A 17,705-nucleotide genomic window follows, 5' to 3' on the forward strand; every position below is an offset into this window, starting at 1 on the left:
ACTGACAATTGAGCAGTCCAATAAGATCGCACGTCCCGCCCCCATATTTTAGGCGGGTACTTCCCGCTTCTTCAAGAAGATACCGGATGTAAAGGATGATGGGCAGCTCTTGCAGCCAATCAGCGGGTGCATTCGTGTTAACGCCTATAGCAGCCCGCCTTTGGAGGTCGTTTCTGGGTGGACTTCGCGTCACGTGACTAAAGAAGATGGCGGCCCCCGCGAGCGCCGGCGGCTTCCGGGTTCCAGCGGCGGGGGCCAGAGCCGAGTCTCCCGGGAGCGGGGACCGGCCCGATGCGGGGCAACCGGCGCCCGCCGGCGACCTGCGCAGCGTCCTGGTCACCAGCGTCCTCAGCCTGGAGCCCCTGGACCTGGACCTGTTCAGGTGCCGGCGGCGCCGCTCCCCGGGGCCCCTGCGCGCGCGGCCTCCGCGCCCCCCCCCGCCGCCGGGGAGCGGGGAATCGCTCCGGGGCAGGGCCGGCGGCAGCCGCGTGGCGTCTCCCCCTGCCCCCCCCCGCGTCCCCCTGCCCCGGGGCCCCCTGCCCCCCCCGCCCCGGAGCGCCCCCCGCGCGGCCCGCGCCGCCGGAGAGCGGGGAATCGCCGCGTGGCGTCTCCCTCAGGGCTTCCCCCGCGCCCCCCCCCCCCCGCCGCCGGGGAGCGGGGAATCGCTCCGGGGCAGGGCCGGCGGCAGCCGCGTGGCGTCTCCCCCTGCCCCGGGGCCCCCTGCCCCCCCCGCCCCGGAGCCCCCCCCCCGCGCCGCCGGAGAGCGGGGAATCGCCGCGTGGCGTCTCCCTCAGGGCTTCCCCCGCGCCCCCCTGCCCCCCCCCGCCCCGGGGCCCCCCGCCCCGGGCCCCGGCCCGGAGCCCCGGCCCCCCCCCCCCCGCGCGGCCGGGAAGCGGCCGGCCAGCGAGCGCGGACCGGAGAGCCGCTCCGCCTGGTCCCCCGCCGGCGGGAAACGCCACGGGGCAGTGTCCCGGGGCTGATCTCCGCCTCGTTCCTGTCCCCGCAGAGGGCGGCACTCCTGGGTCCCCGCCACGCGGCGGCTCTTCGGCGGGCAGATCGTGGGCCAGGCCCTGGTGGCGGCCGCCAAGGCGGTGAGCGAGGACGTCCACGCCCACTCCCTGCACTGTTACTTTGTGCGAGCAGGTAAACGCGACCTCGGGAAGCCAGAGCGCGCTCCGGCCGGGGGATGGCGCCGGTCCAAGTGCAAGGGGCATTTCCTTGACCTTGACCGCGCTGCCCTAGCACAAAGAGCGACCTGCCTGGCCCGGAACGCAGCGGCTGCTCCCGGCTAACGGTGTTTCGGTGTCGCTGACCTATGAGGGAACACGGCTCGTTTAAAGTTGCGCAAGGCTCCCCTATAACGTTCTTTGGCAGCCGGCTGTTTTGTCCACTGCTCGCAGGGAGAGCAGCCCCTTGGCGCTGGGGCCGGGGACTTGGAACCAGGGTGGGCCGGCAGCCCCCCATCAGCTCCCCTGGGTTCCCTGTTCAGCCGTCCCTCCCCCCCCGCCCTGTGCTGCTCCCCAGCCTCCCGCTTGGCGTGCAGCCCGGGGCGGGGGGGGGGGAATGGGTGCTGATGTCAGGGTGTCTCCTTCCTGCTGCTCCTCTCCCCCCACTCCTACACCCCATCTCCACAGAGATGACACATGACAGGGCTCAAGAGGGAGGGAGCTTGCTGGCAGCAGCTGCTTTGTCAATTTGCTGATCCGCTTAAAAAGGCGGTGTACTTACAGTGCAGTCAGCATACTTAAAGGGGCAATGCACGTCTCTCTCTCTCACACACAGACACACACACTATGTGTGGTGCTCTCACACACACAATCCCCTCCCCCCGGCACGTTGGAAAGTGGAGGGAGTGGTGTGCTCTAGTGGGATAGCGTGGGTTCTTCATCACTGTTCAGTTTCCACAGGGAATGTTTGCAGCCACTGCTATGCATCTGTTGTGCCTCTTCCCTCCATTCATGCTGCCTTGTCGGGTGTGAGGATACGTTAACAACATGTAAACCCTTAGGGCTCAGCTGAATGCTAGTTCATCATTTAGCAGTAAGGCATTCCCTGGGAAATATCCCCCCACTCTGACTTCACCACCTCAACCAAGCTTCACAATCATCATTGCTGTGTACAGTGTTCAATTGTTTATTTAAAACTTATACTGTGTGTGTGTGTGTGTATATATATTTATTTTGTCTGGAGAAAAAAAATTCCCTGGAACCTAACCCCCCTATTTACATTAATTCTTATGGGGAAATTGGACTTGCTTAACATAGTTTTGCTTAAAGTAGCATTTTTCAGGAACATAACTACAACGTTAAGCGAGGAGTTACTGTCTCTAGCTTCAGAAACAAGACACCTATCCCCTGGGGGTCAGAGGATGAGAGAACTATTACTACATGACATAATAGTCATGTCACTTAATAAAGGACTGGAAGGTGCTCCGATACTACGGTGACAAGCGCTGTATATGAACCTACCTACAATAAAAGGTTGCCTGGCTAATCTGCCAAGGATGCTTCAGGCAACACTTCACCTGGAGTCACTGTAGTGTGGTGGGGGAGGATATTGAGGTCACTAGTAGGAGCTGGTGGAGTCCCCTGGGTGTTCCGATCTGGGTGCAGTGCCCAGCTGTTGCTGGGGTAAAGTGAGGGAGCTTCTCTTGCCAGTATATGCAGAGTAAGCTGAGGTATGATACGTGATCTTCAGAGTCATCCAGGTCTGGGGCCCTTTACTGGCTGGAGGAACAGCACCTATCTGTGGCAGGTTTGGGATTTCATATTGCAAATCACTTCTCTGCCTTGTTTTATACAGCTGTAAAATGGGTAAAGTGCCTGAGCTCAGGGGTGGTGGGAATTAGTGCACTGCTCTGTGTGTTAGTCACCCAGCAAAGCCAGTCCCCTCCAGGGACTGTGAGCCTGAAGCAGACATTGGCAGCAGCAAAGAGTCTTCATGGGAACACCTTAGGAAACTGCTCCTCACTGAGGGATCCTTGGGTAGGAAACTCACCCAAGGCGGTATCAGCCTGGTAGCTTCCAAGGCAGCTCTGGATTCAAGTCCTGATCTTAATGCAGATGATGGGGGCCAGGCAGAGGGTCCCTTCTTCTGTAAATGTTATCTCCTTCAAACAGCAGCTGTTAGCGCTCAGGTGCTCGGCGCTGCCCTTGGGTAGCCAGGAGTGAGATGTTGCTCTATGTCACACGGCCTTTCCCTGTTCCAGGGGATCCTACGGTGCCGGTTCTATACCAGGTGGAGCGCACACGCACAGGGAAGAGCTTCTCTGTTCGCTCAGTGAAGGCCATTCAGCATGGGAAGCCAATCCTCATCTGCCAGGCCTCCTTCCAGCAGACCCAGGAGAGCCCTGTGCAGCACCAGTTCACCATGCCCACTGTGCCACCCCCGGAGGAGCTGCTGTCTCAAGAAGAGCTAATTCAGAAATACCTGCAGTGAGTGAACGGAGAGGAAGCAGGGCAGCAGTTTCTGCCCTCATTTGTGTGTGCTGGGGAATAGTTGGGGAGAGGCAGCTCTCACAGCTTGCTAAGCAGAGTCAGACCAGAGGGAGGAAACCCACCTCCTGAGAGATGGGTCCAGCTTCAGCAGAGGAGAGTGACCGTGTGATTGTCTGGCAATGGGAAGCTCCCTGAAAGCTCTGCCAGAGCACCTCCATCCTGGGGCTGTGAGCGGACACTACTGCAGCCGATGTGGGGATTCCTCCCCCAAATCAACTTGGCTAGTGGGCTGCCCTTGTAGCCCTGACGTCACTACAGCAGCTCTTGCTGGAAATCTAGCACTAGTGTCACTGTGTTTGTTGTCTAAAGGGATCCCAATTTGGTGGAGAAATACAGGCTGGGACTCAACAAGATCCTGGCCCAGGAGGTACCGGTTGAGATCAAGCCTGTGAGCCCGTCGAAGACTTTCTGCCAGCTGTCTCAGGAGCCCAAGCAGCTGCTCTGGGTTCGGGCACGAGGCTACATTGGTAAGTCCTGTGTCAAGGACTAAGTACCTGCTTCCGGCGTGCACCCCCAGGGCATCCCCTTACTTCCTCCAGGCTCCCAGAAAGACTCTGCTGCCTAGTAGGTGAGCAGGGAATGGTAGCCAAGAACTCCTGTGGCCTGTACCCAGCTCTGCCATGGACTCGTTCTGTGGCCGTGAGCAAGTTCTAGTCAACACTTGCCAGTGTCCCCCTTTGTAACGTGGGGATAATGACACTGGATTTCATCCTAAGGGCCAAGTGCTGCAATGCAATTGGTAACTGCTGCTACCTTGGGGTGGCCAGATAAGTGCCCCTTGGCAGAGGCCTGAGGCCCTTTGGCCACACAGCCAAGATGTAGGTCTGGAGCTTTACAGAGAAGCTGACTCCTGGGGGAATTCTGCACCACTGTACATGCTTCCCTGCAGAAAAATGACTTTCTGATGGGGAAGCAAAGGGAAGCCAAAAGAGCAGTCACGTGACTCCCACAGCAGTATGTTTCAAGTGCCCAGGTAAATCACTGTGGGGCAGAGGGTGAGACTAGGGAAGACCTGGCTGGTGGCGCCTACCCTGCGCCTGGCTCAGCTGCTAGTTCTGGCTGGGGAGGATGGGACTTCCTCTTTCCCTGCACAGCATCCAGGGCCAGGTCAGACCCATTCCCAGATTTCTCCCCCAGGTACAGGAAGCTCTGTAAATTCCCCCCTCTGCTTCCTGCACCTGTCGCTCCTTAGCTGCAGGGGGAGGGATCCCTGTACAGGGAGCTGCTCCCCCATCTGCCCAACACCCGTGCACCCAGACATCCTCATACCCGGACCCTCCCACTGAGCCTCACCCACCAGCACTCAGTACCCCCGCACCCTGATGAGCCCCACTCCCCCTAGACCACCCCGACGAGCCATCCAGATTCCCACCCCACTAAGCCCCAACCAGTTGCACCTGGATCCCCCACTGCTCCTCCCACACCAACCCCCCTGCTGAGCTCTATTCCCCCTCCCCACATCCAGACCCCCTCGCTGAGCCCCAACTACCTTCACCTGGACTCCCCTGCAGAGTGCCATTGCATTCAAAACCCTGCGACAAGCCCCTGTGCATCCAGGTCCCCCACGGAGCCACCCACACCTGGATCCCCCCATTCACACACGCTAAGCCCCTCCACACTTGGATCTGCCTTGCTGAGCCTGCCCGCCCACACCTGGAATGAAGGGGCAGGCCCGGTCAAGGCTGGGTGTAGCCTCACTGCTGAGTCCGTGTTCTGGGCGGGGGGAGCTGCCGGTGATCTCCCACCTCTTGCTCCCAAGCCTGTGATGGCCTGTGTGCACAGCCCCACTGCCTCCCTAACCCAGGACAGGCCAACAGTTCAGGTGCAGCAGGGACTCACCTTTTGCAGCTGCTGGCTCATTCACTGTGCTCATCAGCTCAGTGGCCAGGTATAGTGTATAGTATACACCCCTCAGGGGAGCTGAACCCTCAGCAGCTCCACAGACGTTTCCCCAAGGCACCCGCTCCGCGAGGACGAGCGTGGCACGACCGGGCTCATCTCTGAACTCTGAGGCTGGGTTCTGGTTGCTTGGCAGGGGAGTGTGATATGAAGCTGCACTGCTGCGTGGCTGCCTACATCTCCGACTATGCCTTCCTGGGCACAGCTCTGCTCCCGCACCGGCAGCATCCTGTCAAGTTCATGGTGTCCCTCGACCACTCCATGTGGTTCCACGCCCCCTTCCGCGCTGACCACTGGATGCTGTACGAGTGTGAGAGCCCCTGGGCCGGTAAGTCCTCCCCCTGCTGCAGGTGCTGGGGAGCTGCTTGGCCACAGGGTAATGGATGCTCTCTCTCCCGGGCAGGTGGGTGCCGAGGGCTGGTGCATGGGCGGCTGTGGCGCAGGGATGGAGTCCTGGCTGTCACCTGCGCGCAGGAAGGAGTCATCAGGGTGACGCAGAGCCCAGCTGAGAGCAAACTGTAGCTGGACAAGTCAGCAGCAGCCACATCCACCCCTGCTCTGGGGGTGCAGGCTGGGCAGCTGGCAGTGCTGGGCCCCCGCACGAAGATGGGCATGACCAAGATCTGGGGCAGGAGTGGAAAGAAGCCTCAAGCCAGCAGGAACTCCGTGCTGCTGGAAGCCTCAGCCCAGCCTGCAACCGCCCAGGGCTGCACCAGAGGGACCACGCAGTCACAGCAGCCCTGGGAATATCTGTTTTATTGACTGTTGATTAGAGCGGCCTGTCAGACACTGCCCCCCGCCTCCCTCTAATAAAGCCTCCATGGCCCACCCAGACTCAGTCCCTCCATGGCATTTAGACATCTGCTCTGGAGTAGCACCCTGCTGGGGCTATGACCTACTCAGAAGGGAGCCCCCGGGGCCTTGGAGGAGGGGCAGAGACCCAGAGGGGTATGAGGAGAGCGAGGGGCTGGAGCTCAGGCTGCAGGGCATCTCTGGCTGGGCCAGGGAAGAAAGCTGCTGCAGAGCCCTTGCAGCTTCCCTTTCTCAGTTCCCCTCCCCAGCCCCAGTGGCTCGGCTGCAGCTCCTGCTCTCGCTCTCCCTGCAGGCTGGGAGAGGCCCCAGGGGAGTCTCAGCCACTCCCGCAGTAGCCTAGCACAGTAAGGCCTGGTAGAGGGGGAGGAGGAGAAGGACTGACTGTCTTCACCTCTCAGCCAAAGCACAAGGCACGGTGGGTCCTGGGGATCTGTCCTCCCAGCCCCCGCTGCTGCCCTGGCCCCTAGGGTTGTTGCTGAAAGGCTGGAGAGCTGTCTCCTTGCAATGGGGCCAGGGGAGGGTTAATCTGAACACACTCTGGGGAGTCTCGGTCCCTTTTCCTACCAAGTCTTCAAGTATTGTTAAAAGTTCCCAAAGGAGAGCCCCAGACTCTGCCTGGCGCCAGCGAATCCCTTTAGTACTGTATCAATATGGCCCAGCAGCAGCTCCCTCCCCTAAGGGAGCCAGGAGTCGACCTGGCACCAGGGAGGCTGCACGCCCAGCACTGAGGGACGGGCCATTTCACATACTTAGAGAAGCACATTTCCAAGAGAACAGGTCCCAGGACAGGCAGGTGCTGGGCCAGTCCAGGGCCCCGGGCCAGTCCAGGGCCCCGGGCCACCCCTCTGCCAGTGTCGCGCTCTCCCCCCTGCACCGTACAGACAAAGCCCTGCCACTGCACACTCAGCCTGACCTGCAGCTCCCCCTCTACCACTCTAGGCCTAGGCTCAAGACACACCCCATCCCTGACCTACAGCCGCTGCTGCTCTTCCAGTCCCCATGGACAATGCAGCCTCCTTCCTCGAGACCCACGCTGCTCGGTCCCCGCCCAGTCCCAGTGCTGGGGGCCTGGGCACTCAGTCCAAAGCCTCCTTGATCAAGAACTCCTTCAGGGTGGGCTGCTGCTGGAGAGCCACCCCAGTTCCTTGCAGCCCCTGCAGCCTGGCCTCCGACTGGCGCTTGTCTTTCCCCACCTTCCAGGACAGGTGGACATGCGCCTGAAGGAAGGGCTCCAGCAAGGAGTGGCTGTCTTGGGCCTCCAGGAGCCGCAGAGCCTGCTCGCAGTAGCGATGAGCCTCGCTCAGCTCGTCCAGCTCCTGGTGGCAAACCACCAGGCCAGCCAGCGTGAGGAGGAAGCGGCCCGAGTTGCAGACGCCCAGCTTGTCCTGGAGCTGGTAGGCGTTGCTCCAGGTGGCCAGGGCCTCGCGGTACATGCCGCTGCAGGTGAGGCGCTGTGCTGCCTGCAGGTCATGCAGGAAGAAGAACTCCAGGAAGTCGGAGGAGCGGCGGATCTCAGTGATGGAGTGCAGGTGGGACAGGAACTGCTCAAAGGCCCGGCTCCGCTTGGCGATGGTTTCTGCTGTGAAGTTCTTGCGTAGCCTCTTCCTGGGGAAGGAGACGCCTGCCATGTCGCAGCCAAACCGGTGACGCAGGCGCCGGTTCAGTCTCTCGAAGTCCGAGTAGCGCCGGGCAATAGCGGCCGGGGCCTTGTCAAACTGTCTGGAGCGGATCAGGTAGACGGTGTAGAGCTGTGGGAGAGCAGGGCCGTGAGCGAGAAGCAGCTGGGGTGCACAGGCTCTCCAGGATCTGCCTGCCCCCAGACTCAGCACGCGGGAGGGGAACGCTGCGGACGGCGGCGCAGCGAACCAATCGCACCCGGGTCCACGCGCTGGGGAAGGGGACAGGCAGCAGAGACCTCCTGGTGGCTCTGCCTGGGGCAGGGAAGGGCTGGCGGGAGCAGGGGGAGGGGAGCAGGCTGGGTAACAGCAGCAAGAGTTACCTGAGGCTCGTCTGAGCCGCCAGCGCCATCCAAGCAGCACAGGGAGAGACAGAGACAAGAATCAGCTCCAGCCCCCCCGGTCGCCTTGCCCTCCCTCTCCGTCCAACGGGGACGGCACACTCCCAAAGGTCTTGGGACCCAAGCACTTTTCATGAGTGGCGTGCTTGGGTGGGAGGAGCAGGGGGCATCCAGCACCCACAGGATTGGGCAGCCCGTACCCCGTCTCCCCCTCCAGAGTCCCAGCCTGGCCCCCGCGGCCAGTGTCACTCACCACGTATTTGGAGGAGCGCTCGCTGACAACGCTGGCGCTGGTGACCTCAAAGAGCAGGCGCTGGGGAGCCAGGCTGCTGCGTGATCTCCTCCAGAAGTCGTGGAGCTGGCGTGTCAGTAGGTTACTGCCCAGGTGTTCAGCTGGAGCAGGGCTCTGATCTGCACCGGAGACAAGCCAAGCGCTCACCCCGCAGGCCAGCCACCCTGGTAAAGGGAGAGGGAGGGCTCGCCCCCAGTGGCCCAGGGCCCCCAGTGGCCCGGGCCCTCTCCTGCAGAGAGAGGCCTGGGGAGTTCAGGGCTCCCTGTTGGGCACAGGCATGGGCAGTCCATTGGCACTGGCCCCTCATGCCAGCCCACATTCTCCCATGCTGCCTTCCCAGGCACACGCTGTGGGGCCTACAACCAACCTGACGGCGGGCTGGCCGAGCCCACTGTCCATCAGGCTGGCCGGTGTGGTCTCGCTGGTTCCTCGTGCTCCCCCGGCAACTGTTGTCTCCTCATGCACTCAGACTGGACGCTCCTTGGGGCTGCCTTTGTTCTGGGTTTATACAGCACCTAGCACGAGGGGCCCACGGCTGGTCCTCGCCAGCGCTACTGGAATAACAGAGCCTCCATCCCCACCCCAGCAGAAAAGGGTCTTGGCTGGGCCAGCACCCCCACCCCAGACCCGAGTAACTAGGGGACCCTGGCACCTGCCTCCATTCTCCATGGCTCCGGGGTTCTTGGGCAGCCCCAGCTCCTGGCTAGCGGCATCCTCCTCATTCTCCTCCTCCTCCTCCTCCTCCTCATTACTGGTGAAGCTCAGGGTGCCACTGAGCCGCGTGGACAGCCCGTCCGTGTCGTCCTCCAGTTCGGAGCTCTCTGGGAATTCCTCCGCCTCTGAGCTGCCTCCGCCGTGTCCCTCCCGGTCACCCTCGCCCTCTCCAGCCAGGGCATGCCGCAGCCGGTGCAGGAGGCGGGAGGCCATGGGGCTCGGCTCAGCAGCTGCAGGAGGAGAGGCTGGTCAGGAAGGGGGGCAATGAACCGGGCCTGCGTGGGAGAAGGCACTTGCACCCAGGGGTGGGGCAGGGAGAGGTGAGACCGTGGCCAGCAGTCAGAGACGGCGGCGGGGGCCATTCTGCACCTGCCAAGTCCAGGGAGACCCCAGAGGAGGAGGGCACAGGCTGAGCAGTGGGGGGGGGGGGGGGGGATTGGGGTCAAGGCTGAGGACAGGGTTCGGGAGGGCGACAGGTGCAGGCAGGAGTTTCCAATCCGGTGCTCCAAGTGCTTTGTGGTTTTCGCTACAAACCTGCGGGGAAATGAGACCCCCAGGGCCCCGCGCCCCCCAGGACACAGCCGCTCCCTCCGGCACAGAGCCGGCCCCAGCCCCAGGGTCGCTGCTCCCTCTCTCTGCCTTGCACCAGCCAGGGGCTGCGGGGCAGCGAGCTCGGTACCCCATGGAGGGAGCGGGGGTAACTGGGTGGAAGGAGGGGCAGCTGGGGGCCAAAGGGGAGGGGGCAGAGGCAGCTAGGGGGTTCATGGAGCATCAATGGGGGGGCAGCTGGGGGTCAGTGGGGGCCGGGCCGCCCGCGGGAGCTGGGGGGTCAGTGGGGGCCGGGCCGGGCCGCACTATCCCGGAGCCGCTCCCCGGCCACCGAGCTGCTCACCGGGGCCGCGGTCCGGATTGCGATGGCCGCTCAGCCGCGGCTCCTCCTTGGATCCTCCCCGCCGCAGCTCCGCCTCCGCCCGGGAACCCGGATCCTGCCCAGCCGGGGGCTGGCTGATCCCGATCGGGCTCCCCTGTGTGCACGGCGCCTCATCTGGATCCGCCTCCGCCGCCCAATCCGGAGTTAATCCTGAGCCACACAACGGCACCCAACCAATCCGGATCCATCCCTGTCTCCCACTGGGTGCCCCGGACCCCCGTGCGCAGAGCACCCAACCGCAACAGCCTTCTCCCCCCCCCGCCCCCAAGCATCCAGCCAATCCAGAGTCAATTCAGATCGAACCCAGGGTGTGGAGTGCCCAGTCCGGATTCTAACTCGGTCTAGTAGGATTCTATGTCCCATGCCCAGGATCTGGATCCAGCGCCAGGGGCTCTCTACACACATCTCTAACCTGGATCAAAGTATCTCTGAGTGCCGGGAATCAGCAGGGAATCAGATCCAGCCCAGCTGGTCTGTATCCGCCCAGGGTGGGTTTATCTAAAAACTGCCCAGTGCACGAGTGCATCCAAGAGACCCTCAGGGAGCACCACACACCAGGGGGCTCAGCCTGAGCCTGAGGGGGACCCCCTTTCCCCCATGCGCTCCCCACAGGGACATGAGTGTTTCAGTAGTTGGCACGAGCAGCTGGCAGAGTGAGGGCAAGTGCCAGGGGTTTGGCAGACATACTGTCCTGGGGCCACAGTACAGAGACACACTCACGCTCACAGCCCCATTCCTGGGGCCCGCAGGCCTGTCCCTGTCATGGGTGAGAAGCTGCTGGCTCCCCAGGGCTCTGCGTCTCTCCAAACTGGGAAGTCAGCCACAGCCTGGGCATCCTTCCCAGCCCCAGCCTGGATCCAGCTGCTTCCCTTCCTTATTTAGAGAGATGCACCCACTCCCTCCTCGGCAGGTTTTCTTAGGAATGTCTATTAATATCAGACGGAGCCCAGCTCAGCTGCTCCCATCAGTCGGACTCCTCCCTCGGAGCTGGGCCCAGTGTGCCCCCGGGCCCTGTCCCCACTCCTGCCTCCTCGGGCCATGGGCTGCCACCCTTCAGCTGCCATCCAGGGCTGGAGGAGGCTCAGCCCTGGGGCAGCATCTACCCTAAAGCCCGAGACCCACTGCTGGTTTGAGAGGGCAGTGGAACCACAGAGGCCGTGCCGGTCTCTGCCCTGAGCAGGGCGGGGCCCTAGGCAATGAGACGGTGCAAACGGCCCCGGCTCCACTAAGCCGGCAGGGACCCATGTCAGACGCAGGTTGATTTACGTCAGGGACACAACAGGAATTTGGGGGAAGCTCTGTGCCCTTTCCCAGGGCTGTATGCATGCAAAGGGGGGATGGGGAGCGGGAACAGAGGGATGGGGATGGACTCTCGCTGATGACCCTGCTTCCAGAGTAGCACACTTGTTGATGCCCAAAGCGTCACACACCTGGGCACTGACTGTGCCAGTTCCCAGCCTTGCAGTGCCCCTGGATCATCCCCTCCGCCAGTGGCCAGCACGGACCCTTTGTGCCCCCTCTGCTCTCAGTCATGGCTGTAAACATGGCATCAACTCCAGGGTCTGGAATGGCCTGGCTGGGGCAGTCTGGGCTCCAAGCAGCCATTCCTGGCCCTGGCCATTCCCATGGGCCCCCAGGGTTGGAGGGGACTGGGGTTCCACTTCTTTTGCTATTGCTGTGTTCCCAAGGACAGCACCCTTCCCTAGATGGGTGGGAAACCGGATCCCCATGTAAACAAGAGAGTGACAACAGGAGAGCTCCAGAGGGCGCCAGGAATCTGAACCGCCATGCAGGACAAGGCTACCTAGCCGGGGCTCCCAGCCTCTCCTCCAGCCCCCTAGTGACTGCTCCACTCCCACAGCAAGCCTGTATATGGAGTGTCATGGGGAGACGTGCTCCTGCCCTCCCCTCTGGCCTGTGCTGCTGCCCGCTCCCAGAGAAAGGATGGGGAAGATGCTGTTTGCTGGGTGGATGAGAAAATCCAGGCCTGGCTCTTCTCCCAAGGGCTGTGCCCAGCTCCCAGGCTCAGCTGTGGAGTGGATGGGCTTGGCAAGGCCAGAAGCAAGCCAAGGATCCTGTAGTCCCATGGCATCCTCCTCCCCTCCTTGGACAGAGCCCTGGGCACTTTGCTGGCACTCCCCGGTGTGTCCATCCATGGTGCTGTGACAGCGCCTTCAGGCACGGCTCGTGCTCCAGCATACCCAGTGCTAGACAGGTGTCATGCCCGGCCCTTCGGCCACCATGCCGGGGCCTCTTGCAGCCGAGCTGGTCCCATCCCCTCTGTTGCCATGTCAGGCTTCTCAGTGCAGGGCGTTCCACTCCCCGGGTGCAGAGCCAGGAGGTTCCTGCTGCTCCTTGCGCTCTGCGGCTGGAGGCACCTTGGGGTGAGATGTTTGGAGGACAGTCAGGATGGGCTCTGGCCCCCGCCTGAGGGGCCAGTTACAGGAATGCAGGGAAGGGAGCCATGGGGTAGAGGGAGCGCTGGAGTGGGGGAAAGACAGGACGACGCAGGGACATCTGAGAACTGGGGGGGTGAGGGGGCTAGAAACAAGGAATAAACCCTGCCCCGCCAAATAGCTGTAGACATTGGCTGGCAGAGACCCCACATCATCTGGAAAAAGGGATAAATACGCCAAGCTGCATGGCCCGGCTGGGCTGGGAGATGAGCCAGCCATGGGACAGTGGCACCTGGGAAAGGATGGGGGGTTGAAGGCTGGGCAGGGTCAGGGTCAGAGCGTGTGGCACGGCTGCTTCCACCACTTGGGGGGCCTGGAGCTCACAGGGATTCCTCAGCTTATAGCACAAAAGCAGGAGATGTTCTCGGCCTGGGACAGGGAGCAGGCACCTGTCCTATCCATCCGCCTTCCCCCATTCTACCTGCCCTGCCCCTGCCCCCCAGCTCACTCCCCTGCCCTCCCCAGCCCCGCCCCAGCCTGGAGGCCCATATGGAAGTCACCCTCTTTGCTGCGCTGAAGGCAAAAGGTCGTTCTCCCCCTCAGGCCCCCTTTTCTCGGGCAGCCGTGGGCTCTTCCTTGGCTCTTCCCAGGGAGCCAGCTGGCTCCAGCTGGGACCCTTTCCCTCCTGGGCCAGCCCACGGCAGGTGCTCAGCCGGGAGGAGCCGTGTCTCCAGTGTCCTGCCCCCTGGAGGCGTCGAATTCCTCGCCGGCTCCCTGACCTGCTCTTAATCCCCACTGCTCGGCCAATAAAGCTTTTGCTAAATTAGGTAAAATGGCCTGGGCACCAATCAGGGGCCGAGGGCTAATGGGAGGCAGCTGATAGGCTGCTGCAAGAGCGGCACCCGGTGACACCCAATGGCGTGGTGCTGGGAGGCAGGATGTTGGTCGAGGACAGTACAAATTGGGGGGCCAGGGGCGGAGGGGAAGCTCCTGGGGTCTGTGTGTTGCAGGCTGCGGTAACTCTGGTCTGTGGGCGCTGCAGGGCGACCAGTCAACATGGTAAGACCCTGTGCGGGAACAGCCTGGCAGCAGATGGCGCGGCCTGGGCTTGTGCTGGCAGAGTCTGGAGTGGGGGAGCTGGAGCCGGGCTGGACGGTGGGGGCACCCGTGCGTGGTGGAGGTGCGTTCCCCCGCTGGGAGATGGCCAGCTCAGGCGTGTGCCCGTTGGAGAGGTTGGCACAGGAGCCATGGGACGGTCAGGTCCTGCAGGGCAGAGATTATGCTCCAGGAGGAGCCACTGCCTATGGGAACATGCACGCGGGCGAGAGCGCTGCACACAGGGCGGCTCCTGATCAGAGCGTTAGCAGGGGGAAGTCGGCTGGGCTGGTTGTATGAGATCAAAGCGGATCGGGGCTACAGGGACAAGGTCCCTGCGGGTGGGGGGTGTTGGGGCATTTGGGAAAACAAGGTGATGATGTTGCGATTTGCAGAGTTTCGTCCCATACTGTCCCGCCCCCTCCCCTCCGAACGGTGCCAACCCAGGGGTGTGGAACAGGGCACGGTTACTAAGGAGCCCAGAGGGCTGGGTGAGGAATGGGCAGGGGCTGCTCTCATCTCACTCAGCTGGGAGAGGAAGTCCTGAGGCAGCCCTGTCCTAGCATCCCATCCCTTGGGGGTAGGGTAGTGCTGCACTGGGGGCAGGAGGCTGCATTTCGACTCCGAGGAAGCAGAGGTCTGGCTGGGATTCAGGAGCAGCGCTGAGCACAGCAGGCTGGCCAGTAAGCTGAGCTCTGGGTCATAAGACACCCGTCTGCAGGCCTGCAAGCTCCCACCAGCTGCCTGGGCCTGGCCCTCAAGGAGTAACTCAATCCGATTCCCAACAGGTGCGTGGGCCTGGCGTCCCGCTGGTCCCCTAAAAGGGAGCCGAGTCTCTGCTAAGAATAGGCGCGCACGTCCAGGGCTGGGAACCCCCAGCCCGCAGGTCCCACTGCAAGTGTTGATGGAGCAGCCTGGGCTAGGCTAGTGACCAGGCAGCCAGCAGAGCTGGGAGCCGGGCGCTCAGGCTCATGCCCAGCCGCAAGGCTGCTTCCCCCAATCCCAATGACCAGAGAGGCAGAGGAGTTGGGGGGGACAGATGATTGTGGGGAGTGAGGGAGCTGCCCCTGGAGCTGAGCCTGGGGGCAGGTCATGGCAGGGAGGGAGCCGGGTTCCAGCAGCAGCAACTGGCCATGAGTGGCCTGTTCACACAGGCCCCTCCCCGCGGCCTGCAGGATCTCGGGGCCAGCCGCAGAGCTCACAGGATGCTTGGCAGCCCTGCAGGGGTTGGTTGGGGACCGCCCAGGACAGTGCACAGCTGACAGGTCTGTGTAAATCCCATGTAATACGCTCACGCCTGCCTTTCCCTGGCACACGCCCGGTACCCAGGCCATGGGATGCCCATGGACCACGGTGGGCAGTGGCCTGGGTGGCAGGTGCTCTGTGGCAGGGCTCTGGGATGTGCGGCTGAGTCCAGAATTGCATGGCTCTGAGCTCAGGTGCTGGGGTTGTGCTCAGCCTTGGGGTCTGGGTCTGTGTGGCTCGCCTCGCCTGCACCCTGCTGCAGAGAGGGGACAGACCCGGCAGCTCCCCCCGGCCTGCTGAGAGAAGAGGCAGCAGGGCCTGGGCTGGGGCTCTGGGTGAGCAGCTGTTCTGTTTGCCTTGCAGACGACGGACCAGCAGGCGGAAGCGCGGTCCTTCCTCAGCGAGGAAATGATTGCGGGTGAGTGTAACCGAGCCCCTCTGGGCACTGGGCAGGAGGGGCTGTCAGAGCTCCCCGCAGAGAGGGGAAAGGACAGGAGCTGCTGGCCCAGGGTGATGCAGAAGGGGGACCTGTCTGCAGGACCTGCCCTCTCCTGGGAAGGGAAGAGGGCGATAGACCTGACCAGCACATCCTACTCCCAAGCCTGGGAGGGCACTGGGCTGTCTCCATGGCTCTGCCCACCCCTTGGTACCCGGAGGATGCCAGGGGCCCAGAGCCGAGCAGAGCGATGGGCACTGGGCAGAGCTGAGGATCATTCTCAGCTGCTGGGATCTGGGCAAGCTCCCTGCTAACTCGGGCCTGTCCTGCAGAGTTCAAGGCCGCCTTCGACATGTTTGACGCGGATGGCGGCGGGGACATCAGCACCAAGGAGCTGGGCACCGTCATGCGCATGCTGGGGCAGAGTCCCACCAAGGAGGAGCTGGATGCCATCATTGAGGAGGTGGATGAAGATGGTGAGCAGCATCTTCCTCTCGGAACAATCCCTGGGGAGGGGGCAGGGGCTGGCGGTTCCTGACCTCAGGGCGGCTTCTTCCCGCAGGCAGCGGCACCATCGACTTCGAAGAGTTCCTGGTCATGATGGTGCGTCAGATGAAGGAGGATGCCAAGGGCAAGTCGGAGGAGGAGCTGGCAGAGTGCTTCCGCGTCTTCGACAGGTGAGTCAGCTCCGCCGGCCTGGCTCGGAGGACGCGCGTCTCCCCCCGCACGGCTGGGGGCGGGGACCTGCAGTGACCAGCTCAGCGTGGGGGGGTCACATCACTGCCGAACTCTTCTGAGTCCCGCTGCCCCCACAGGCTGCAGGAAGGTCCCTGGCCCAGTGGCCATTGACCAGGCTGCCTCACGCGTGGCCACAGACCCCTGTGCCCTGACTAGCGTTGCTGCCTCCCTTTCAGCCCAGGGGACGCCCGTCTCTGCCCCAAGTTCCACCTGAGCCTCAGTCATCCAGGCTCCTGCGCTGGCTGCACCAAGTGGGTCGGCTGCTAGAGCAGGGGCCAGGCCGGGGGCCCAGAGTCTCCGGCCGCCCCTGCTCAGAGCCGCCTGCCCGGCCAGCCCTGCTCAGAGCCGCATGCCCTGCCCCACAGGAACACGGACGGGTACATCGATGCCGAGGAGCTGGCCGAGATCTTCCGATCCTCTGGCGAGAGCGTGACTGAGGAGGAGATTGAGGAGCTCATGAAAGATGGGGACAAAAACAATGACGGACGCATCGACTTTGATGGTGAGGCCTAGGGCTCCCTCACCAAGGCTTTGTGGGGCTGCCCAGGGCAGCTCTCATGCCCCCACCCTTGGCTGGGCTCCTCCCTTCCCCAGCCCACCTTGAGCCCAGCAGATCTGTGCTCAGAGCTCTCCTAAGCCCCAAGTGCTCCACCTTCCCAGCCTCTCCACTGAGCTGAGGGATGCCCCCGCGTACAGAAGGGCCACAGCTGGGTGTGGGCGCCAGGGTACCCTGATAGCCCGATGCCAGTGAGCGTTGTGCTGCATTACGGGCATGCTGCACCCCCCATCCCCAACCCAGCCCCTGAGCTCCCCGCACCCACTCCCCAGCGCTGACCCGGTGTCTGGCTGCTTGTGCCTGCAGAGTTCCTGAAGATGATGGAAGGTGTGCAGTAAAGGATGGACATTCCTGCGAGCCAGACCCTGCTTCCAGCCCTGCTCCATCACCGCACAGCAAAGCCAAGCCCACTCTGGGAGCAGCCTCCAGCCAGAGCACCTGGTCTCCCCTGCCCTGCGAAGCGCTCGCTTTGTACAGTTCCACTGTTCCCCGAGACCAGCTCCCTTGTGGCCATGCCCTGGGGCTGGTGGGTTGTGGACTCACCTCTCACATGGCTGGAAAGAGCCTTTCCCCCATCTGTAAACGCTGTGTATAGTACTGAAGCCTCATTAAAAGGGTCAAAGGTTTGAACCTGCTGGAGCCTGGATTCTAGCTGGTTCTGATATGGGGAGTGGAGCGGGCAGGGGACCCTCTGGCCAGAGACCCCAGCCCAGGCACCCCGGGAGGAGTCTGCAGGAAGCAGGTGGGGGGATGTGAGGTCCCCCCAGGGGCATGACACTGGCGTTGGGGCAGGGTGGGGGGACCACTGCCAGTGCCTGGGGTGGGTATCACCACGTGTGGCCGGTGCAGCCCTGCTCACAGCACTTGGTAACTGCTCGTAGCAGCACCTGGCGCCCCACTCAACAAGCAGGGCCATTGTGCCCCACACTGCTGCCATCCGCTGACGAGCAGCGCCTGCCCCCCCGTGCTCGCAGCCTGGGTTAGTGCCAGGCAGGCAGGGCTCATGCAGGCAAGCACGGGGCGCAGCTGGGCCTCCTGTGCATGCAGGGAGCAGCTGGGCTCAGGTCGACTGGGCG

General features: G+C 62.9%; 3 protein-coding genes across 4 annotated transcripts; 2 read left to right on the forward strand and 1 right to left on the reverse strand.

Moving 5' to 3' along the window:
- Positions 1–175: 175 nt before the first annotated feature.
- On the forward strand, positions 176–6,224 carry ACOT8 (acyl-CoA thioesterase 8). 2 transcript variants are annotated; one of them, XM_048819834.2, is made up of 6 exons: positions 180–382; positions 1,007–1,143; positions 3,209–3,434; positions 3,807–3,964; positions 5,533–5,724; positions 5,800–6,224. In XM_048819834.2, the coding sequence occupies exons 1-6, from the start codon at positions 207–209 to the stop codon at positions 5,916–5,918; spliced, it is 1,008 nt and encodes a 335-aa protein (XP_048675791.1). In that variant the 5' UTR covers positions 180–206; the 3' UTR covers positions 5,919–6,224. The 2 variants fall into 2 exon arrangements, with proteins under 2 accessions (XP_048675793.1, XP_048675791.1); XM_048819836.2 differs by lacking the exon at positions 5,533–5,724 and having other exon boundaries at positions 176–382.
- SNX21 (sorting nexin family member 21) lies at positions 6,136–10,340 on the reverse strand. The gene is made up of 4 exons (XM_048819833.2): positions 10,125–10,340; positions 9,175–9,462; positions 8,480–8,637; positions 6,136–7,957 (listed from the first exon to the last, which is right to left on the reverse strand). Exons 2-4 carry the CDS (start codon positions 9,443–9,445, stop codon positions 7,286–7,288), a joined length of 1,101 nt encoding a protein of 366 aa, XP_048675790.2. The 5' UTR covers positions 9,446–9,462; positions 10,125–10,340; the 3' UTR covers positions 6,136–7,285.
- A 3,188-nt stretch (positions 10,341–13,528) lies between these two features.
- On the forward strand, positions 13,529–17,263 carry TNNC2 (troponin C2, fast skeletal type). Its single transcript, XM_048819879.2, has 6 exons — positions 13,529–13,618; positions 15,263–15,317; positions 15,668–15,811; positions 15,898–16,012; positions 16,439–16,575; positions 16,936–17,263. The coding sequence occupies exons 1-6, from the start codon at positions 13,616–13,618 to the stop codon at positions 16,965–16,967; spliced, it is 486 nt and encodes a 161-aa protein (XP_048675836.1). The 5' UTR covers positions 13,529–13,615; the 3' UTR covers positions 16,968–17,263.
- The last annotated feature ends 442 nt before the right edge of the window (positions 17,264–17,705 follow it).

This window comes from Caretta caretta, chromosome 13 (assembly GCF_965140235.1).
Source record: "Caretta caretta isolate rCarCar2 chromosome 13, rCarCar1.hap1, whole genome shotgun sequence".
NCBI lineage: Eukaryota > Metazoa > Chordata > Testudines > Cheloniidae > Caretta > Caretta caretta.

Coding starts and splice junctions, on each gene's coding strand:
- ACOT8 (XM_048819834.2), top strand. CDS start 207: ATGGCGGCCCCCGCGAGCGCCGGCGGCTTCCGGGTTCCAGCGGCGGGG. Junction 3,435..3,806: donor CTAATTCAGAAATACCTGCA/GTGAGTGAACGG, acceptor TGTTGTCTAAAG/GGATCCCAATTTGGTGGAGA. Junction 5,725..5,799: donor GTGTGAGAGCCCCTGGGCCG/GTAAGTCCTCCC, acceptor TCTCCCGGGCAG/GTGGGTGCCGAGGGCTGGTG.
- SNX21 (XM_048819833.2), bottom strand. CDS start 9,445: ATGGCCTCCCGCCTCCTGCACCGGCTGCGGCATGCCCTGGCTGGAGAG. Junction 8,638..9,174: donor CGGAGCCATGGAGAATGGAG/GCAGGTGCCAGG, acceptor TCTCCGGTGCAG/ATCAGAGCCCTGCTCCAGCT. Junction 7,958..8,479: donor AGCGCTCCTCCAAATACGTG/GTGAGTGACACT, acceptor GCTCTCCCACAG/CTCTACACCGTCTACCTGAT.
- TNNC2 (XM_048819879.2), top strand. Junction 15,812..15,897: donor TGAGGAGGTGGATGAAGATG/GTGAGCAGCATC, acceptor TTCTTCCCGCAG/GCAGCGGCACCATCGACTTC. Junction 16,013..16,438: donor TGCTTCCGCGTCTTCGACAG/GTGAGTCAGCTC, acceptor CCTGCCCCACAG/GAACACGGACGGGTACATCG.